We start from the raw sequence: 14,624 nt of genomic DNA on the forward strand, positions 1-14,624 counted from the left end.
TCCTGTTTGCAAAAGGCATATACAGTTTATTTAAAACCTTACTCTTGGCACAGACTTTGTAATTAATAATGCTTATTTATATCTATTCTTATTGTATTCTAATAGTAGTCCTATGACATAGATATTACTTACCTTCTTTATAGGATAGGTGAGAATCAGAGTGATTAAATGATTTGTCTAAAATAGAGCATACTCCTCTAAGCCATTAAAAGTTCCAGAATTGAAAATCATAGCAGCATATCTGAAAATGAGAATTTCATTTTAGGCTGTGAGGCTGTAGTTAGGTCTAGTTAGTATTGTGTCACATGATTCTGGACTTCTCTTTTTCCCGTTACGTTTCTTGCTGAGCCATGTTCACTCAAGTGCACACAGCCCTAGTGCTAGCTAAACACAAGCCAGGTTTCCATACATCACACTACTGAGCTAGAATGGAAAGTAGGTTCTTCTGGTTTTCCAAAGACTGCCCCATTCCCCTTCACTTCTGGCCTGTGTCAAAATTTTTCTATCTTTTCTTTTTCCTCAAATCAAACATCTTCTCCCTTGGTTTCAGTTTATAAAAAATAAAGCTCATTTAACTAATTTAAAATGGCTGATAGGTATCCCCAGGGCATTTCTTTCCCTTTTTCTGATAGTCCAAATGAATTTTCAGGTAATACAAGGAAGATTTTTAGAAAGGTTTGGTGGCTCACACCTATAGTCCCAGCAACTCAGGAGGCTGAGGCATGAGGATCACTTGAGCCCAGGAGTTCAAGGCTACAGTGAACTGTGATCACACCACTGCACTCCAGTCTGGGCAACAGAGCAAGACACTGTCTCTAAGAAAGAAAGAGAGAAACAGAGAAAGAGGGAGGAAGAGAGAGAGAGAGAGAGAGAGAAAGAGAAAGAAAGGAATGAAGGAAGGCAGCCTTCCCTTTAGAGATATTACCAAGATACCTTGTAAAATGACAGACTAATTGGACCTTTAGAATGTTCCTACTTGAAAAGATTGAAGGTTGAGAAATAAACCAAAGGACTTCTAGCAAATTAGGGCATACAATAATTTCAGCAAATGATTTTGGTGCAAATGAAAAGAAATCTGGAAATAAAATAAGGTTCCTAACTTATTATTTTGATAAAAATAAATTCCAAAAAAATTTCACAAGTATAAAAAATTTAAATGGGACAAATGAAATCATATAAGTTTAGAAGAAAATAAAAATGGAAGACTTTTTCAAAAAATAATAATTTGGGAATGGAGAAGACCTTTTAAACCATAAAACAAAACCTACAAGTCATATAAGAAATTCTTAAATAACTACCTAAGATGAAATTTCTACATAGAAAAAACTCATAAAGTCAAAAAATAAATGATAAACTAGGCAAAAACATTTGCAGTTTATTCATAGACAAAGTTACTTTCCTTAATATGTACATCAATAAGGAAAAGACTAAGGAAAAAACAGGCAAAGGACATGAACAGTTCACATATATAGAAAATGAATTTTAAACATATGAAATAAAATTCAACCTCATTTGCAATTTAAAGATGCATATTAAAACTATAACGTGATACTTTGTCAGATTGGCAGAGAACAAAAGATTAAAGTTTGATAATTCTTTTTTTTTTTTTTCTTTTCCTGAGAGAGTCTTGCTATGTTGCCCTGGGTAGAGTGCAGTGGCATCATCATAGTTCACTGCAACCTCAAATTCCTAGGCTCAAGTGATCCTCTTGCCTCACCCTCCCAAGTAGCTGGTACTACAGGCATGCACCACCACGTCCAGCTAATTTTTTTTATTTTTAGCAGAGATGGGGTCTCGCTCTTACTCAGGCTGGTCTCGAACTCCTGAGCTCAAGGGATCCTCTTGCCTAAGCCTCCCAGAGTGCTAGGATTATAAGTGTGAGCCACCGTGCCCATCCAGAAGTTTGATACTTCTTTAAGTGGGTAAACAGGCATATTCTTTTACCATTGGGCCATATAATCTCTTTAGAGGAAATTGGGAAATATCTTTCAAATTGAAATGCATATGCCCATTAACTCAATTAGTCTATTTATATGAATTTATCCTACAGACATATCACCTATGAAGCCAAAGAACAAGGATATTAATTGTAGTATTAACTATAAGAGCAAAATATTGGTTGATCAGTAAGGGACTAGTTAGACATATGGTATAGCAAATGGAGTACTTTTTTAAGAGGCAGACTGATATGTATTGATAGGGATCAAGGCCAAGATACATTGTTAAACAAAGAACAAGGTGCAATACACTATATAATGCAACTATTTCTCTAGAACAATGTATAATATTTGCTTCTGGTAATGGGGATTGGGGGACAGAGATGTAGGAGACTTCTTTTTCACTAAACATCCTGTACAATTTGAATTTTTTTCATCACATGAATGTATCTCTTCTAAACAGAAATATAAATTTAAATACAATTAATATTAGTCAGCTTACTCCTCCACTTAATGCCAGGCCAAGTATTCCTTGGGAAGGCAGAGAAGAGAGTGTAGCTGTCCTGCATAAGCCTCTTTGCACCCTTCTTTTTTAAATTTTATTTAATTAATTTTTTATTCTAATAGATTTAGGGGGTACAAGTTGAATTCCATTACATGAATATATTGCATAGTGGTGAAGTCTGGGCTTTTGGTGTACCCATCATCTGAGTAGTGTACATTGTACTCTACTGAGGTACCCCCATAGGTAATTTTTCATCCTTTACCCCTCTTCCACCTCCCCCCTTGTGAGTCACCAATGTCCATTATACCACTCTGTTTGCCCTTATGTAGCTATAGTTTAGCTTCCACTTAGAAGTGAGAACATGAGGCATTTACTTTTTTGTTCCTGAGTTACTTCCCTTAGGATGATAGCCTCCAGTTCCATCCAAGTTGCTGCAAAAGGCATTATTTCATTCTTTCTTATGGCTGAGTAGTACTCTATGGTATATATTTAATACATACCACATTTTCTTAATCCACTCATCGGTTGATGGGCATTTCGGTTGATTCCATATCTTTGCAATTGTGAATTGTGCTACAATAAACATACAGGTACAGGTGTCTTTATTTTTATTTTTTTGAAACAGGATCTCACTCTGTTGCCTAGGTTAGAGTGCAGTGGCGTTATCTCATAGCTCACTGCAACTTGAAACTCCTGGGCTTAAGCAATCCTCCTGCCTCAGCCTTCCAAGTAGCTGTAGCATGACACCACGCCCGGCAAATTTTTTTTAAATTTTTTGTAGAGACAGGGTCTTGCTATGTTGCTCAGGCTGGTCTCAAACTCCTGGGCTCTAGCAATCCTCCTGCCTCAGCTTCCCAAAGTGCTAGGATTACAGGTGTGAGCCACCATGCCCAGCCCAGGTATCTTTTTGATATAATGATTTATTTTCCTCTAGGAAGATACCCAGTGGTAGGATTGTGGGATCAAATGGTAGAGCTACATTTAGTTCTTGGAGAAATCTCCCTACTGATTTCTATAGAGGTTATGCTAATTTACGTTCCCACCAACAGTGTATAAGTGTTCCCTTTCACCACACCCATGACATCATCTATTGTTTTTTTTTGACTTTTTAATAATGGCCATTCTAAATGGAATAAGATGATATTTCATTGTGGTTTTAATTTGCATTTCTATGATGATTAGTGATGTTGAGCATTTTTTTGGCCATTTGTATATCTTGTTTTGAAAAATGCCTGTGCATGTCATTTGCCCACTTTTTTTTTTTTTTTTGTGACAGGGTATTGCTGTGTTGTCTGAGCTAGTGCAGTATGGACATTTTAACAATATTGATTCTTCCCATCCATAAGCATGGGATGTTTTTCTATTTGTTCTGTATTGTCTGTGATTTCCTTCATCAGTGATTTGTAGTTCTCCTTGTAGAGAACTTTCACCTTCTTGGTTAAATTTATTCCTAGGTAATTTATTTTTTTTTTGCAGCTATTGTAAATAGGATTATGTTCTTGAGTTCGTTCTCAGCTTGATCATTGTGCACAGAAATGCTATTGATTTTTGTACGTTGATTTTATAACCTGAGACTTAACTGAATTTATTTATCAAATCTAGGAGTGTTTTGGAGGAGTCATTAGGGTTTTCTAGATAAAAGCTCACATCATCAGCAAACAGAGATAACTTGGCTTCTTCTTTTCCAATTTGGATGCCTTTTCTTTCTTTCTTTCTTTTGCCTGATTGCTCTGACTAGGACTTCCACTGCTTTGTTGAATAGGAGTGGTAAAAGTGTGCATCCGTGTCTCATTCTAGTTTTGGGGGGGATGCTTTCAACTTTTCCCCATTCAGTATGATGTTGGCTGTGGGTTTGTCATATATAGCCTTTTATTATTTTGAAGTATGTTCCTCCTATGCCAGATTTTTGAGGGTTTTTATCATGAAGGGATGCTGGATTTTACTGAATGCTTTTTCTGTATCTATTGAGATGATCATATGGCTTTTGTTTTTAATTCTGTTTATGTAGTGACTAACATTTATTGACTTGTGTATGTTGAACCATTCTTGCATCCCTGGGATAAAAACCACCTGATCGTGGTGAACTGTCTTTTTGAGGTGCTGTTGGATTTGGTTTGCCAGTATTTTGTTCAGGATTTTTAAATCTATGTTCTTTAGAGATAGTGGTTGATAGGTTTCTTTTTTTGTGACATCCTTTTCTGGCTTTTGTATCAGGGTGATCCTGGCTTTGTTGAATGAGTTAGGGAGGATTCGTTCCTTCTTGATCTACTGATCAGTTTCAGTAGCATTGGAACCAGTTCTTTTTACATCTGGTAAGATTTGGCTGTGAATCCATTTGTTCCTGAGCTTTTTTTCTTGTGAGATTTATTACTGATTCAATCTCATGACTTGTTATTGGTCTATTCAGGAGTTCTGTTTATTACTGGTTCAATCTTGGGAGGTTGTATGTTTTCAGGAATTCATTCATTTCTTTTAGGTTTTCTAGTTTGTGAGCATATACTTGTTAATAATAGCATAATAGTTTATGATGATCTTTTGTATTTCTGTGGTATCAGTTGTAATATCTCTTTTTTCACTTCTGATTGTGTTTATTTGGATCTTTTCTTAGGCTAGCTAATAGTTTATCAATTTTGTTTATATTTTCAAAGAACCAACTTTTAGTTTTGTTGATCCCTTATATTGTTTTTTTGGTCTCTATTTCATTTAGTTCTGCTCTGATCTTTGTTATTTCTTTTCTTCTGCTAACTTAGGGTTTGGTTTGTTCTTGTTTTTCTAGTTCCTTGAGGTACAATGTTAGATTGTTAATTTGTGACCTTTGTACTTTTTTGATGCAGGCATTTCATGGTATAAATTTCCCTCAGCACTGTTTTTGCCGTATCCCACAGTTTTTGGTATGTTGTGTTTTCATTTTAATTCATTTCAAGAAAAATTTTAATTTCTGTCTTTATGTCTTAGTTGACCCAGTGATCCATTCAGAAGTATGCTGTTTAATTTCCATGTATTTGTATAGTTTTTGAAGTTCCTCTTTGTATTGGCTTCTAGCTTTATTCTACTTTGGTCTGAGAAGATACTTGATATGATTTCAATTTTTAGAAATTTGTTAAGACTCATTTTGTGGCCTCTCTTAAAGAATGTTCCATGTGCTGATGAAAAGAATGTATATTCTGTAGTTGCTGGGTGGAATGTTTTGTAAATGTCTGTTAGTCCATTTGGTCTGAAGTCCAATTTGAGTCCAATGTTTCTTTGCTAATTTTCTGTCTCGATTTGTCTAGTGCTGCCAGTGGGGTATTAAAATTCCTTGCTTTTATTGTGTTGCTGTCTATCTCTTTGTTTAGATCTCACAATATTTGTTTTGTGAATCTGGGTGCTCCAATGTTGAGTGCTTATATTTTTAGGATCATTATATCCTCTTGCTAAATTGATCTCTTTATCATTATATAATAATCTTCTTTGTCTGTTTTTACTATAAGTATAGCACTCCTCCTTGCTTTTAGTTTCTATTTGCATGGAATATCTTTTTCCACCCCTTTACTTTCAGTCTATATGTGTCTTTTATGTGTCTTTATGCATAAGGTCAGTTTCTTGTGAGCGGGATATAGTTGGATAATGTTTTTTTAAATTCATTCTGCCAATCTGCATCTTTTAAGTGGAGCATTTAATCCTGTGGTCCCCAAGCCCCGTGGCCTGTTAGGAACTGGGGCCACACAGCAGGAGATGAGCAGCAGGGTAGCAAGCGAAGCTTCTTCTGTATTTACAGCCACTCCCCATTGCTTGCATCACCACATAAGCTCCGCCTCCTGTCAGTTCAGTGGCAGCATTAGATTCTCATAGGAGTGAGAACCCTGCTATGCATGCGAGGGATCTAGGTTGCATGCTCCTTATGAGAATCTAATGCCTGATGATCTGAGCTGAGGTGGTGATGCTAGCACTGGGGAGCAGCTGCAAATACAGATTATCATTAACAGAGAGGTTTGACTGCACAATAAATGTAATGCACTTGAATCATCCCAAAACCATCCCCTCCACCCCTCCAGTCCATGAAAAAATTGTCTTCCATGAAACTGGTCCGTGGTGCCAAAAAGGTTGGGGACCACTGATTTAATCCATATACATTTAGGGTTAATATTGATATGTGAAGCTTTGTTCTTGTAATATTGTTAGTTGATTTCTAGTTGTTTTATAAATTTTTCCTTTGTTTTTCCTGTCTTTTTGTCTTTGTGGTTTGCTGAACTTCTGTTATGTTGCCATTTAATCCCTTTCTCTTCCTCCTTTATGTGATTATTTTATTAGACCTTTGAGTTTTTCCATTTTCAATCGGTTTCATGATGATGAATACTGACCTTTTGTTTCCATGTATAAGACATCTTTGAGCATTTCCTATAGGGCTCGTCTAGTGGTGACAAGTTCTCTCAACATTTGCTTTTCTGAGACTCTTTTCACCCTTCTTTCCTGCCTGCAGTTTCCTATTTAGTTCTTGAGATCTTTGCTGCCTCAGGAGTAACTTTCACCATAGAGGCCCAGAGATATTTCTCCCTATCCCAAGCCAGTTGCAGAATTTACTTTGTCTTAGTTTATATATCTATTATAAGTGAACACATCTATCAGTGAGATTTTTTTCCCCACAGAACCCCAGGACTATTGGCTGTTTGGCAGAGAAGCACTTTGCTAACTAAGAGTTTCTCGGTTACAGAAACAGAGGAGCTTCTGTGCTGTTTAATTTCCTTCCTTTTCCTTTCCAGCCTTTTACCAAATGCTTATTTGCCTTAGTAAAAGTATACTAATTTTAATAATTTATGTGGAATGTTTTTCTAATGAATCATTGCCTCAAATAATTATGCAGCATAATCACAGTTCGATGTACATTGTTAAATATGTCACATTAATATTAATCTAAATTTTATCCAGTTATAACAAAGAGATTATTTCTGTATGCTTAATTGTCATAGCTGATTGCTCAACTGACAATGTTCATCTGTTTAAAGCTAAAAAATGTAGAATAATTCTCAGATTTCTTTTGCTCACTTTATGTTTTGGCAGAATAGTGGGATGGGGTGGGGGTAAAAAGGGAAATGCAGTCTCCTCTGTCAGAACTCCCTTAGTTCACAAGGCAGCTTCATACATGTGCTGCATCTGCTCAGTAATGAGGAGGCTTGTGGTAGGGGGGCAACAATCGCACTCCTAAGAAGTACAAAGGACACTGGTGGAGACTTAGCAAAGAATAATCATGAAGTCTTTTCCTCTTGCTTCTGTTACAGGGAACAGGAATTTCATGGAGAGAAATCAGAAGCAGATACAGAGAAACAGAAATTAGGGTATCCTCCCATTGTTCCCTTTTACTGCATGAAAGAGGATGTCCTTGCTTACGTGTTTGACATCGTCTGGAGCAAGGCTGTGGGCTGTATGGAGCAGTTGACACGTAGTCATTGGGAGGGTTTTGCTTCTGGTAAGGATCTTTATGAAGACAATGTAAAAAGTAATTGTTTATGATTTCCAAACCCTAACCAGTCTGTTAGATTATATGCTTCGTTAGTGTAAAAGGTGGATATGAAAAAGGAAAACCACAAGTGTTTTTTCCTATTCTCACACACCACATGTCTGACACCAGTGTGTAGGGTTTTATCCCCACACAAACAATTCTGACACCAGAGTCTCTAGCGAACACCAGCTGGGTGTTCTCTAATTCAATTCAATTCCAACACTATCTACCTAGAGATAGCATCGGGTCCCACAGGTTGAAGGCTCAGTCCCACAAGACTGCCTCCACTCCCTGACTTCAGATGCCAGTTGCAAGCCCCAACTTGTGACCGGTGCTACTTCTCATCTTCTTCTTCTTTCTTCTTCCTCCTTTTTTTTTTTGTGACCTGTGCTTTTGACCAACCAGCTATAAATCAGGGCTCTCTGAACCCAGTTCTTTTGGGTTTTTATGGAGGCTTCATTTTGTAGGCATGATTGAGTTAATCATTGGCCAACGCTGATAAACGCAACCTTCAGCTCCTCTCCTCTCTCCAGAGGTCAAAGGTCAAAGGATAGGGATGAAAAAGTTCTAACTTTCTAATTACATGGTTGGTTCCCCTAGCAATTACCCACCTCACCCCATCCTGAGACTATCCAGGAGCCCTCAACCACCAGTTATGTCATTAGTATACAAAAAGACACTTATCACTTTGAATATTCCAAGTTAAAACCCTGTGTGCCAGGAGCCAGGGGCAGAGACCAAATATATATTTATTATTATATCACAGTATTAGTGGGTCTGATTCATGTTTGTATTTCCCACAAATATTTACTAACAGGCATTTAGTAAATATTTGAGAATGAGTGGATGAACAACAAGGTCTAGTCTATGATGATGGGTCAGAGCTTGCACTTTCTTTGAATATAATGACTTATGAGGAAAAACGTGCGAGTGGCACGTACATTTTTAAAACTGCTTTATTAAAGATTGATATGTGATAAATGACACATTTAAAGTGTACAATTTGACAAGCTCTGACTTACTTATATATTAACCATTACAACAGTCAATATAGTGAACATATCCATCACCTACAAAAGTTGGCCCTTGGTAATCCCTCACTCCTGCCTTTGCCTGGCCCCCCATCCCCAAAGTGACCAAAAAGAGTTATCTGCTGTCCATCACTATAGATTAGTTGGCATTTTGTACAGTTTCATGTGAACGTAATCATACAATATATACTCTTTGTGTCTGGCTGCTTTCACTCAATAATGATTTTGAGATTTATCTGTGTCAATAATAATATCAGTAATTTATTCCTTTTTATTGATGAGAAGTATTCCATTGTACCATAATTTGTTTATCTGTGGATGGGCATTTGGATTGTTTTCAGCTTTGGGATATCATATGAAAAGCTATTATGTACACTAGTGTAAAAGAATTTGGGGGCATATATTTTTTTCTCTTGAGTAAATTCCTAGTGGTGGAATGGCTGAGTTATATGGTTAGATATATATTTAACTATGCTGCTCAACAAATTATCACAGTGGCTTCAAACAGTACACATTTATTACCTCAGACATTTGTGAGTCAGAAGTCATGAACAGCTTAGCTAGTCTTCTGCTTAGGGTTTAACAAAGCTGCCATAAAGGTGTTGGCCAGGGCTGGGTTCTCATGTGGAGGCTCAACTAGGGAAAGATACACTTCTCCTTTTGTGTATGCTTGGAAGCATACAGTTCTTTGTAGCTGTAGTATTCATGGCAGCTTTATTGTTCAAAGCCAGCAAGAAAGACTACGAGCTAGTCGACTAGCAAGACAGAAGCTTATATAACAACATGATCATTGGGTGACATCCCATCACCTTTACTGTTATCTATTGGTCTAAAGCAAGTCACAGTCCTATCCACACTCAAAGGGAGGGCATTACACAAAGGCATGAACACAAAGAGGTGGGAATCATGCAGGGACCATCTTAGAGTCTGTCTGTCACACATGTTCTCCCGCATGCAAAATACATTCTCGTCCGTCCTAAGGTTTCCCAGAGTGTCATCCCATTATATCATCAGCTCAAAAGTCCAAAATCTTATCATCTAAATTGGGTCCTGGTGTGGATTATGTTAGACGTAATCCATTTAGTACAGCTCATGGGGCACAGTTTTTCTCCATCTGTAGACTTGTGAAACTGAAGAGACAAGTTGTCTGAATCCAACACACCCAACATACAATAGTGGGACAGACGAAGGATAAGTTATAGACATTACAGTTAAAAGGGAGGAGGACAGAAGGTTTGGAAAAAAAAAAAAGAGTTCACAGCAATTCTGAAATCCAGCTAGATAAATATTGGGAGTTCCTTGATTAAGTTTCAAGACCTGGGAGTAAGCCTCTCTAGCTCACTGCTCTATCCTCTGGGCTCCCGGTTTCATCCTCTTACTCATGCTTCCTTTTTTCAGGAAAGCATGTGTTTGCAGCTAATTAGTTTTATCAGGCTGTGTCTTGCCTGTAGAATTTTGGGGGTCTGACAACCTTTTTTCATTTAGTACTCACTCTGTCCCCTTAGTCGAAGTTGGCAGTGCTTCTGCTGAAATAATTTTCTTAAAAACTTTGTGGCTCTCCTATGAATATCAGCGGGATTCACCACATAGACAAAACCCACATCTATAGATCTTTTCACGTAATCTCTTCTCTATCTTGAGCTCCTACTTGGCTGGCTGAGGCACAGTGCCCTTAAGCTTTCTAAAGGCTCTGTGGTTTGATTAAGAGCATCTTTGAGATATAACCTTAATTTCTTGAAAGGGCTCTTTGTGTGAGTGAATAACCTTTTGATCTTTATGCAGTATGAGTAAGAAGTTGTATAGTTACACTCTTTTTCTCTAGATAACTCTGTCTAATATTAGCATCTTTTGCCCTGTAGAGATACTGAGAATTTTCATAATGATCAAGTCTTGGTTTCTTTTTGTTTTATAGTTTTTCCTTCAATTTCTCTTTCTCATCTTGCATTTTTTTATAAGCAGCAAGAAAAAATTTTTTTTTTTTTTTTTTTGAGACAGAGTCTCACTCTGTTGCCCAGGCTAGAGTGAGTGCCGTGGCGTCAGCCTAGCTCACAGCAACCTCAAACTCCTGAGCTCAAGCGATCCTCCTGTCTCAGCCTCCCGAGTAGCTGGGACTACAGGCATGCGCCACCATGCCCGGCTAATTTTTTCTATATATATTTTTAGCTGTCCATATAATTTCTTTCTATTTTTAGTAGAGGTGGGGTCTCGCTCTTGCTCAGGCTGGTCTCGAACTCCTGAGCTCAAACGATCCGCCCACCTCGGCCTCCCAGAGTGCTAGGATTACAGGCGTGAGCCACCGCGCCCGGCCAGCAGCAAGAAAAAATTAGGCTTCATTTTCAACATATGGATTGGAAGATCATCACTTACAAGTTATACTTTCTATATAACCACAGGAGACCATTTAGCTAAGCTTTCTGCCACTGAGTAACAAGCATCTCCCTTCCTCCAGTTGCCAATAACATGTTCCTCATTTTCTTCTGAGCCTTCCCCTGCAGCATCCTCCAAGTCTAGATTTCTACTATCAGTCTGTTCAAGGCAATTTATGCCTTCTCTATCATGCTTCTCAAAATTCTTCCAGCCTCTGTCAATGAACAACTGAAAATAAAATTAAGAAAATAAGGCCAGGTGTGGTGGCTCACACCTGTAAACCCAGCACTTTGGGAGGCCAAGATGGGAGGATCGCTTGAGGCCAGGAGTTTGAGACCAGCCTAGGCAACTTAGTGAGACCCCATCTCTACCAAAAAAAAAAAAAAAAAAAAAAAGTAGCCAGGAGTGGTATTTAGTAGCCAGTAGTCCTAGGTACTCAGGAGGCTGAGGCAGGAGGATCCCTTGAGCCCAGAAATTTGAGGCTGTGGTGAGCTATGATCATGCTACTGTACTCCAGTCTGAGCAACATAGTGAGACTCTGTCTCAAAAAAAAAAAAAACAAAACAAAGCAAAACAAACCCCCCAAAAAGAGAAATTAAGAAAACAATTCATTTACAATAGCATTAAGAAGAATAAAATGCTTAGGAATAAATTTAACTAAGGAAGTATAAGACGTGCATGCTGAAAAACTACAAAATATTGTAGAAAGAAATTAGGGAAGACCCAAAGAAGTGGAAAGACTCTTGTTCATGGACTGGAAGACTTAATATTGTTAAGATGATAATACTCCCAAAATAGATCTACAGGTTCAGTGCAAACCCTATCAAAATTCTACCTGCATTTTTTTTTTTTGGTAGAAATGGGCAAGCTGATCCTGAAATTCATACGGAAATATAAGGGACCCTGGATAACCCAAATAATATTAAAAAAAAAAAAACAAAGTTAGAGGACTCATATTTCCTGATTTCAAAACTTACTACAAAGCTAACTGTAGTCAAAACTATGTGGAACTGGCATAAGGACAGACAAATAGATCAATGAAATAGAATTAAAAGTCCCGAATCAGCCCACACATCTATGGCCAATTGATTTTCAATAAGAGTGCCAAGATGATTCAATGAGGAAAGAATAGTTTCTTCAACAAATGGTGCTAGAACAACTGGATATCTACATGGAAAAGAATGAAGTTTGACCCTTGCCTCACACCAGATACAAAAGTGAACTCAAATCGGATCAAAGACCTAAATTTAAGTGCTAAAATTATAAAACTCTTAGAAGAAAACATAGGAATAACTCTTTATGACCTTGGATTTGATAACAGATTCTTGGATATGACACCAAGAATACAAGCAACAAAAGAAAAAAACAGATAAATTAGACTGTATCAAGATTAAAAATTTTTATGCTATAAAGGACATTATCAAAGAATTGAAAGACAGCTTACAAAATGGGAGAAAATACTTACAAATCATATACATAAAAAGAATACAGATGCCGGGTGTGGTGGCTCATACCTGTAACCCTAGCACTTTGGGAGGCTGAGGCAGGAGGATCGCTTGAGGCCAAGAGTTCGACACTAGCCTGAGCAAGAGTGAGACCCCATCTCTACAAAAAACAGAAAAAAAATTTAGCTGGGCATGGTGGCGTGCACCTGTAGTCCCAGCTCAGCTACTTGGGAGGCTGAGGCAGAGGGATCACTTGAGCCCAGGAATTTGAGGTTGCACTTAGCTATGATTATGCCACTGCACTCCAGCCGGTGTGACAGAGCAAGACCCTGTCTCAAAAAAAAAAAAAAAAAAAAAAGAGTCTAGTATCCAGAGTAGAGAACTACAACTCAATAATAAAAGGACAAACAACCCAATTAAAAAATGGGCAATAAGCCAGGTATGGTGGCCTGTGCCTGTGGTTCCAGCTACTCAGGAGGCTGAGTCAGGAGGATTGCTTGAGACCAGGAGTTCAAGACCATTCTGGGCAACATAATGAGACCCAGTCTCTGGCGGGGATGGGGGGTGGAAAAAAAAGAGTAAATGACTTGGGTGGATATTTCGTCAAAGAAGATATACAAATGGCCAGTAAGCACATGAAAAGATGCTGTACATCATCTCTCATTAGAAAAATGCAAATCAAAACCACATGGTTATATGGATATATTTTTTTAAATTAAATTTTATTTTTTAAAGGGAAAATAAAAAGTAAGGATGTGGAGAAATTGGAACCCTCATACATTGCTGGTGGGAATGAAAAATTGTGCAGCCATTGTGGAACCAGTTTGGCAGTTCCTCAAAATGTGGTGGTTTATTAAAAATTTATTTTAGTTTTAAATTTTTCTCTTCCCCATTTAGTTAGTAGATGGGCAATTCCTCTAAATGTTAAACATAAAATTACCATATGACCCAGAAAATTCCACTTGGTTATAGGTATATAACCAAGAGAACTGAAAACATGTCCACAAAGAATACTTGCACTTGAATATTCATAGCAACATTATTTATAATAGCCAAAAAGTGGAAACAACCCAAATGTCCATCAGTTGATAAATGGATAAAACAAAATTTGGTGTAGCCACGTGTTACGGGCTGAATTGTCTCCTGCCAAAATTCATACGTTGAAGCCCTAACCATTGATGTGACTATTTGGAGACAGAGCAGGGAGGTAATTAAAGTTAAGTGAAGTCATAAGAGTGGGGCCCTCACCCAATAGGCCTTGTGTCCTTATAAGAGAAAGAGACATCAGAGATCTCTTTCTTTCCACGCATGCACAGAGAAGAGGCCATGTAAGAACACAAGAAGGTGGCCACCTACAAGCCAGGAGAGAGTCCTCACCAGAAACCAACCCTGACGGCACCTTGATGTTGGACTTCTAGCCTCCAGAACTGTGAGAAAATAAATGTCTGTTATATAAGCCACCCAGTCTGTGCTATTTTGTTATGGTAGCCCTAGCAGACTAATATACCACACAATGGAGTATTATTCAGCCATAAAAAGGAATTAAGTACTGATACATGTTACAACATGGATGAACCTTGAAAATAATGCTACATGAAAGAAGCCAGACACAAAGGGCCACATATTATATGATTCCATTCATATGACATATCCAGAATAGGCAGAGCCATAGAGACAGAAAGTAATTTAATGGTTGCCAGGGGATGGAAGAAGAGGGAAATTGGGAGGTAGAGCATTTCTTTTTGGAGTGATGGTAATTTTCTGAAATTACATAGTGGTGATGATTGTACAACATTGTGAATATACCAAAAACCACTGAATTGTACACTTTAAAATGGTTAAAATGGTGAATTTTATGTTATA

At 37.7% G+C, this 14,624-nt stretch overlaps 1 protein-coding gene across 3 annotated transcripts in view; it reads left to right on the forward strand.

The window, feature by feature from the left end:
• The window catches only part of FAM149B1 (family with sequence similarity 149 member B1), a 53,418-nt gene that overhangs the window by 19,341 nt on the left and 19,453 nt on the right, over nt 1–14,624 (forward strand). For all 3 annotated transcript variants that reach the window (XM_069460143.1, XM_069460142.1, XM_069460144.1), the window contains one exon: nt 7,698–7,885. In XM_069460143.1, coding sequence (XP_069316244.1) covers nt 7,698–7,885 — 188 coding nt within the window. The remainder of the gene's footprint in view (nt 1–7,697; nt 7,886–14,624) is intronic.

This window comes from Eulemur rufifrons, chromosome 28 (genome assembly GCF_041146395.1).
Source record: "Eulemur rufifrons isolate Redbay chromosome 28, OSU_ERuf_1, whole genome shotgun sequence".
NCBI lineage: Eukaryota > Metazoa > Chordata > Mammalia > Primates > Lemuridae > Eulemur > Eulemur rufifrons.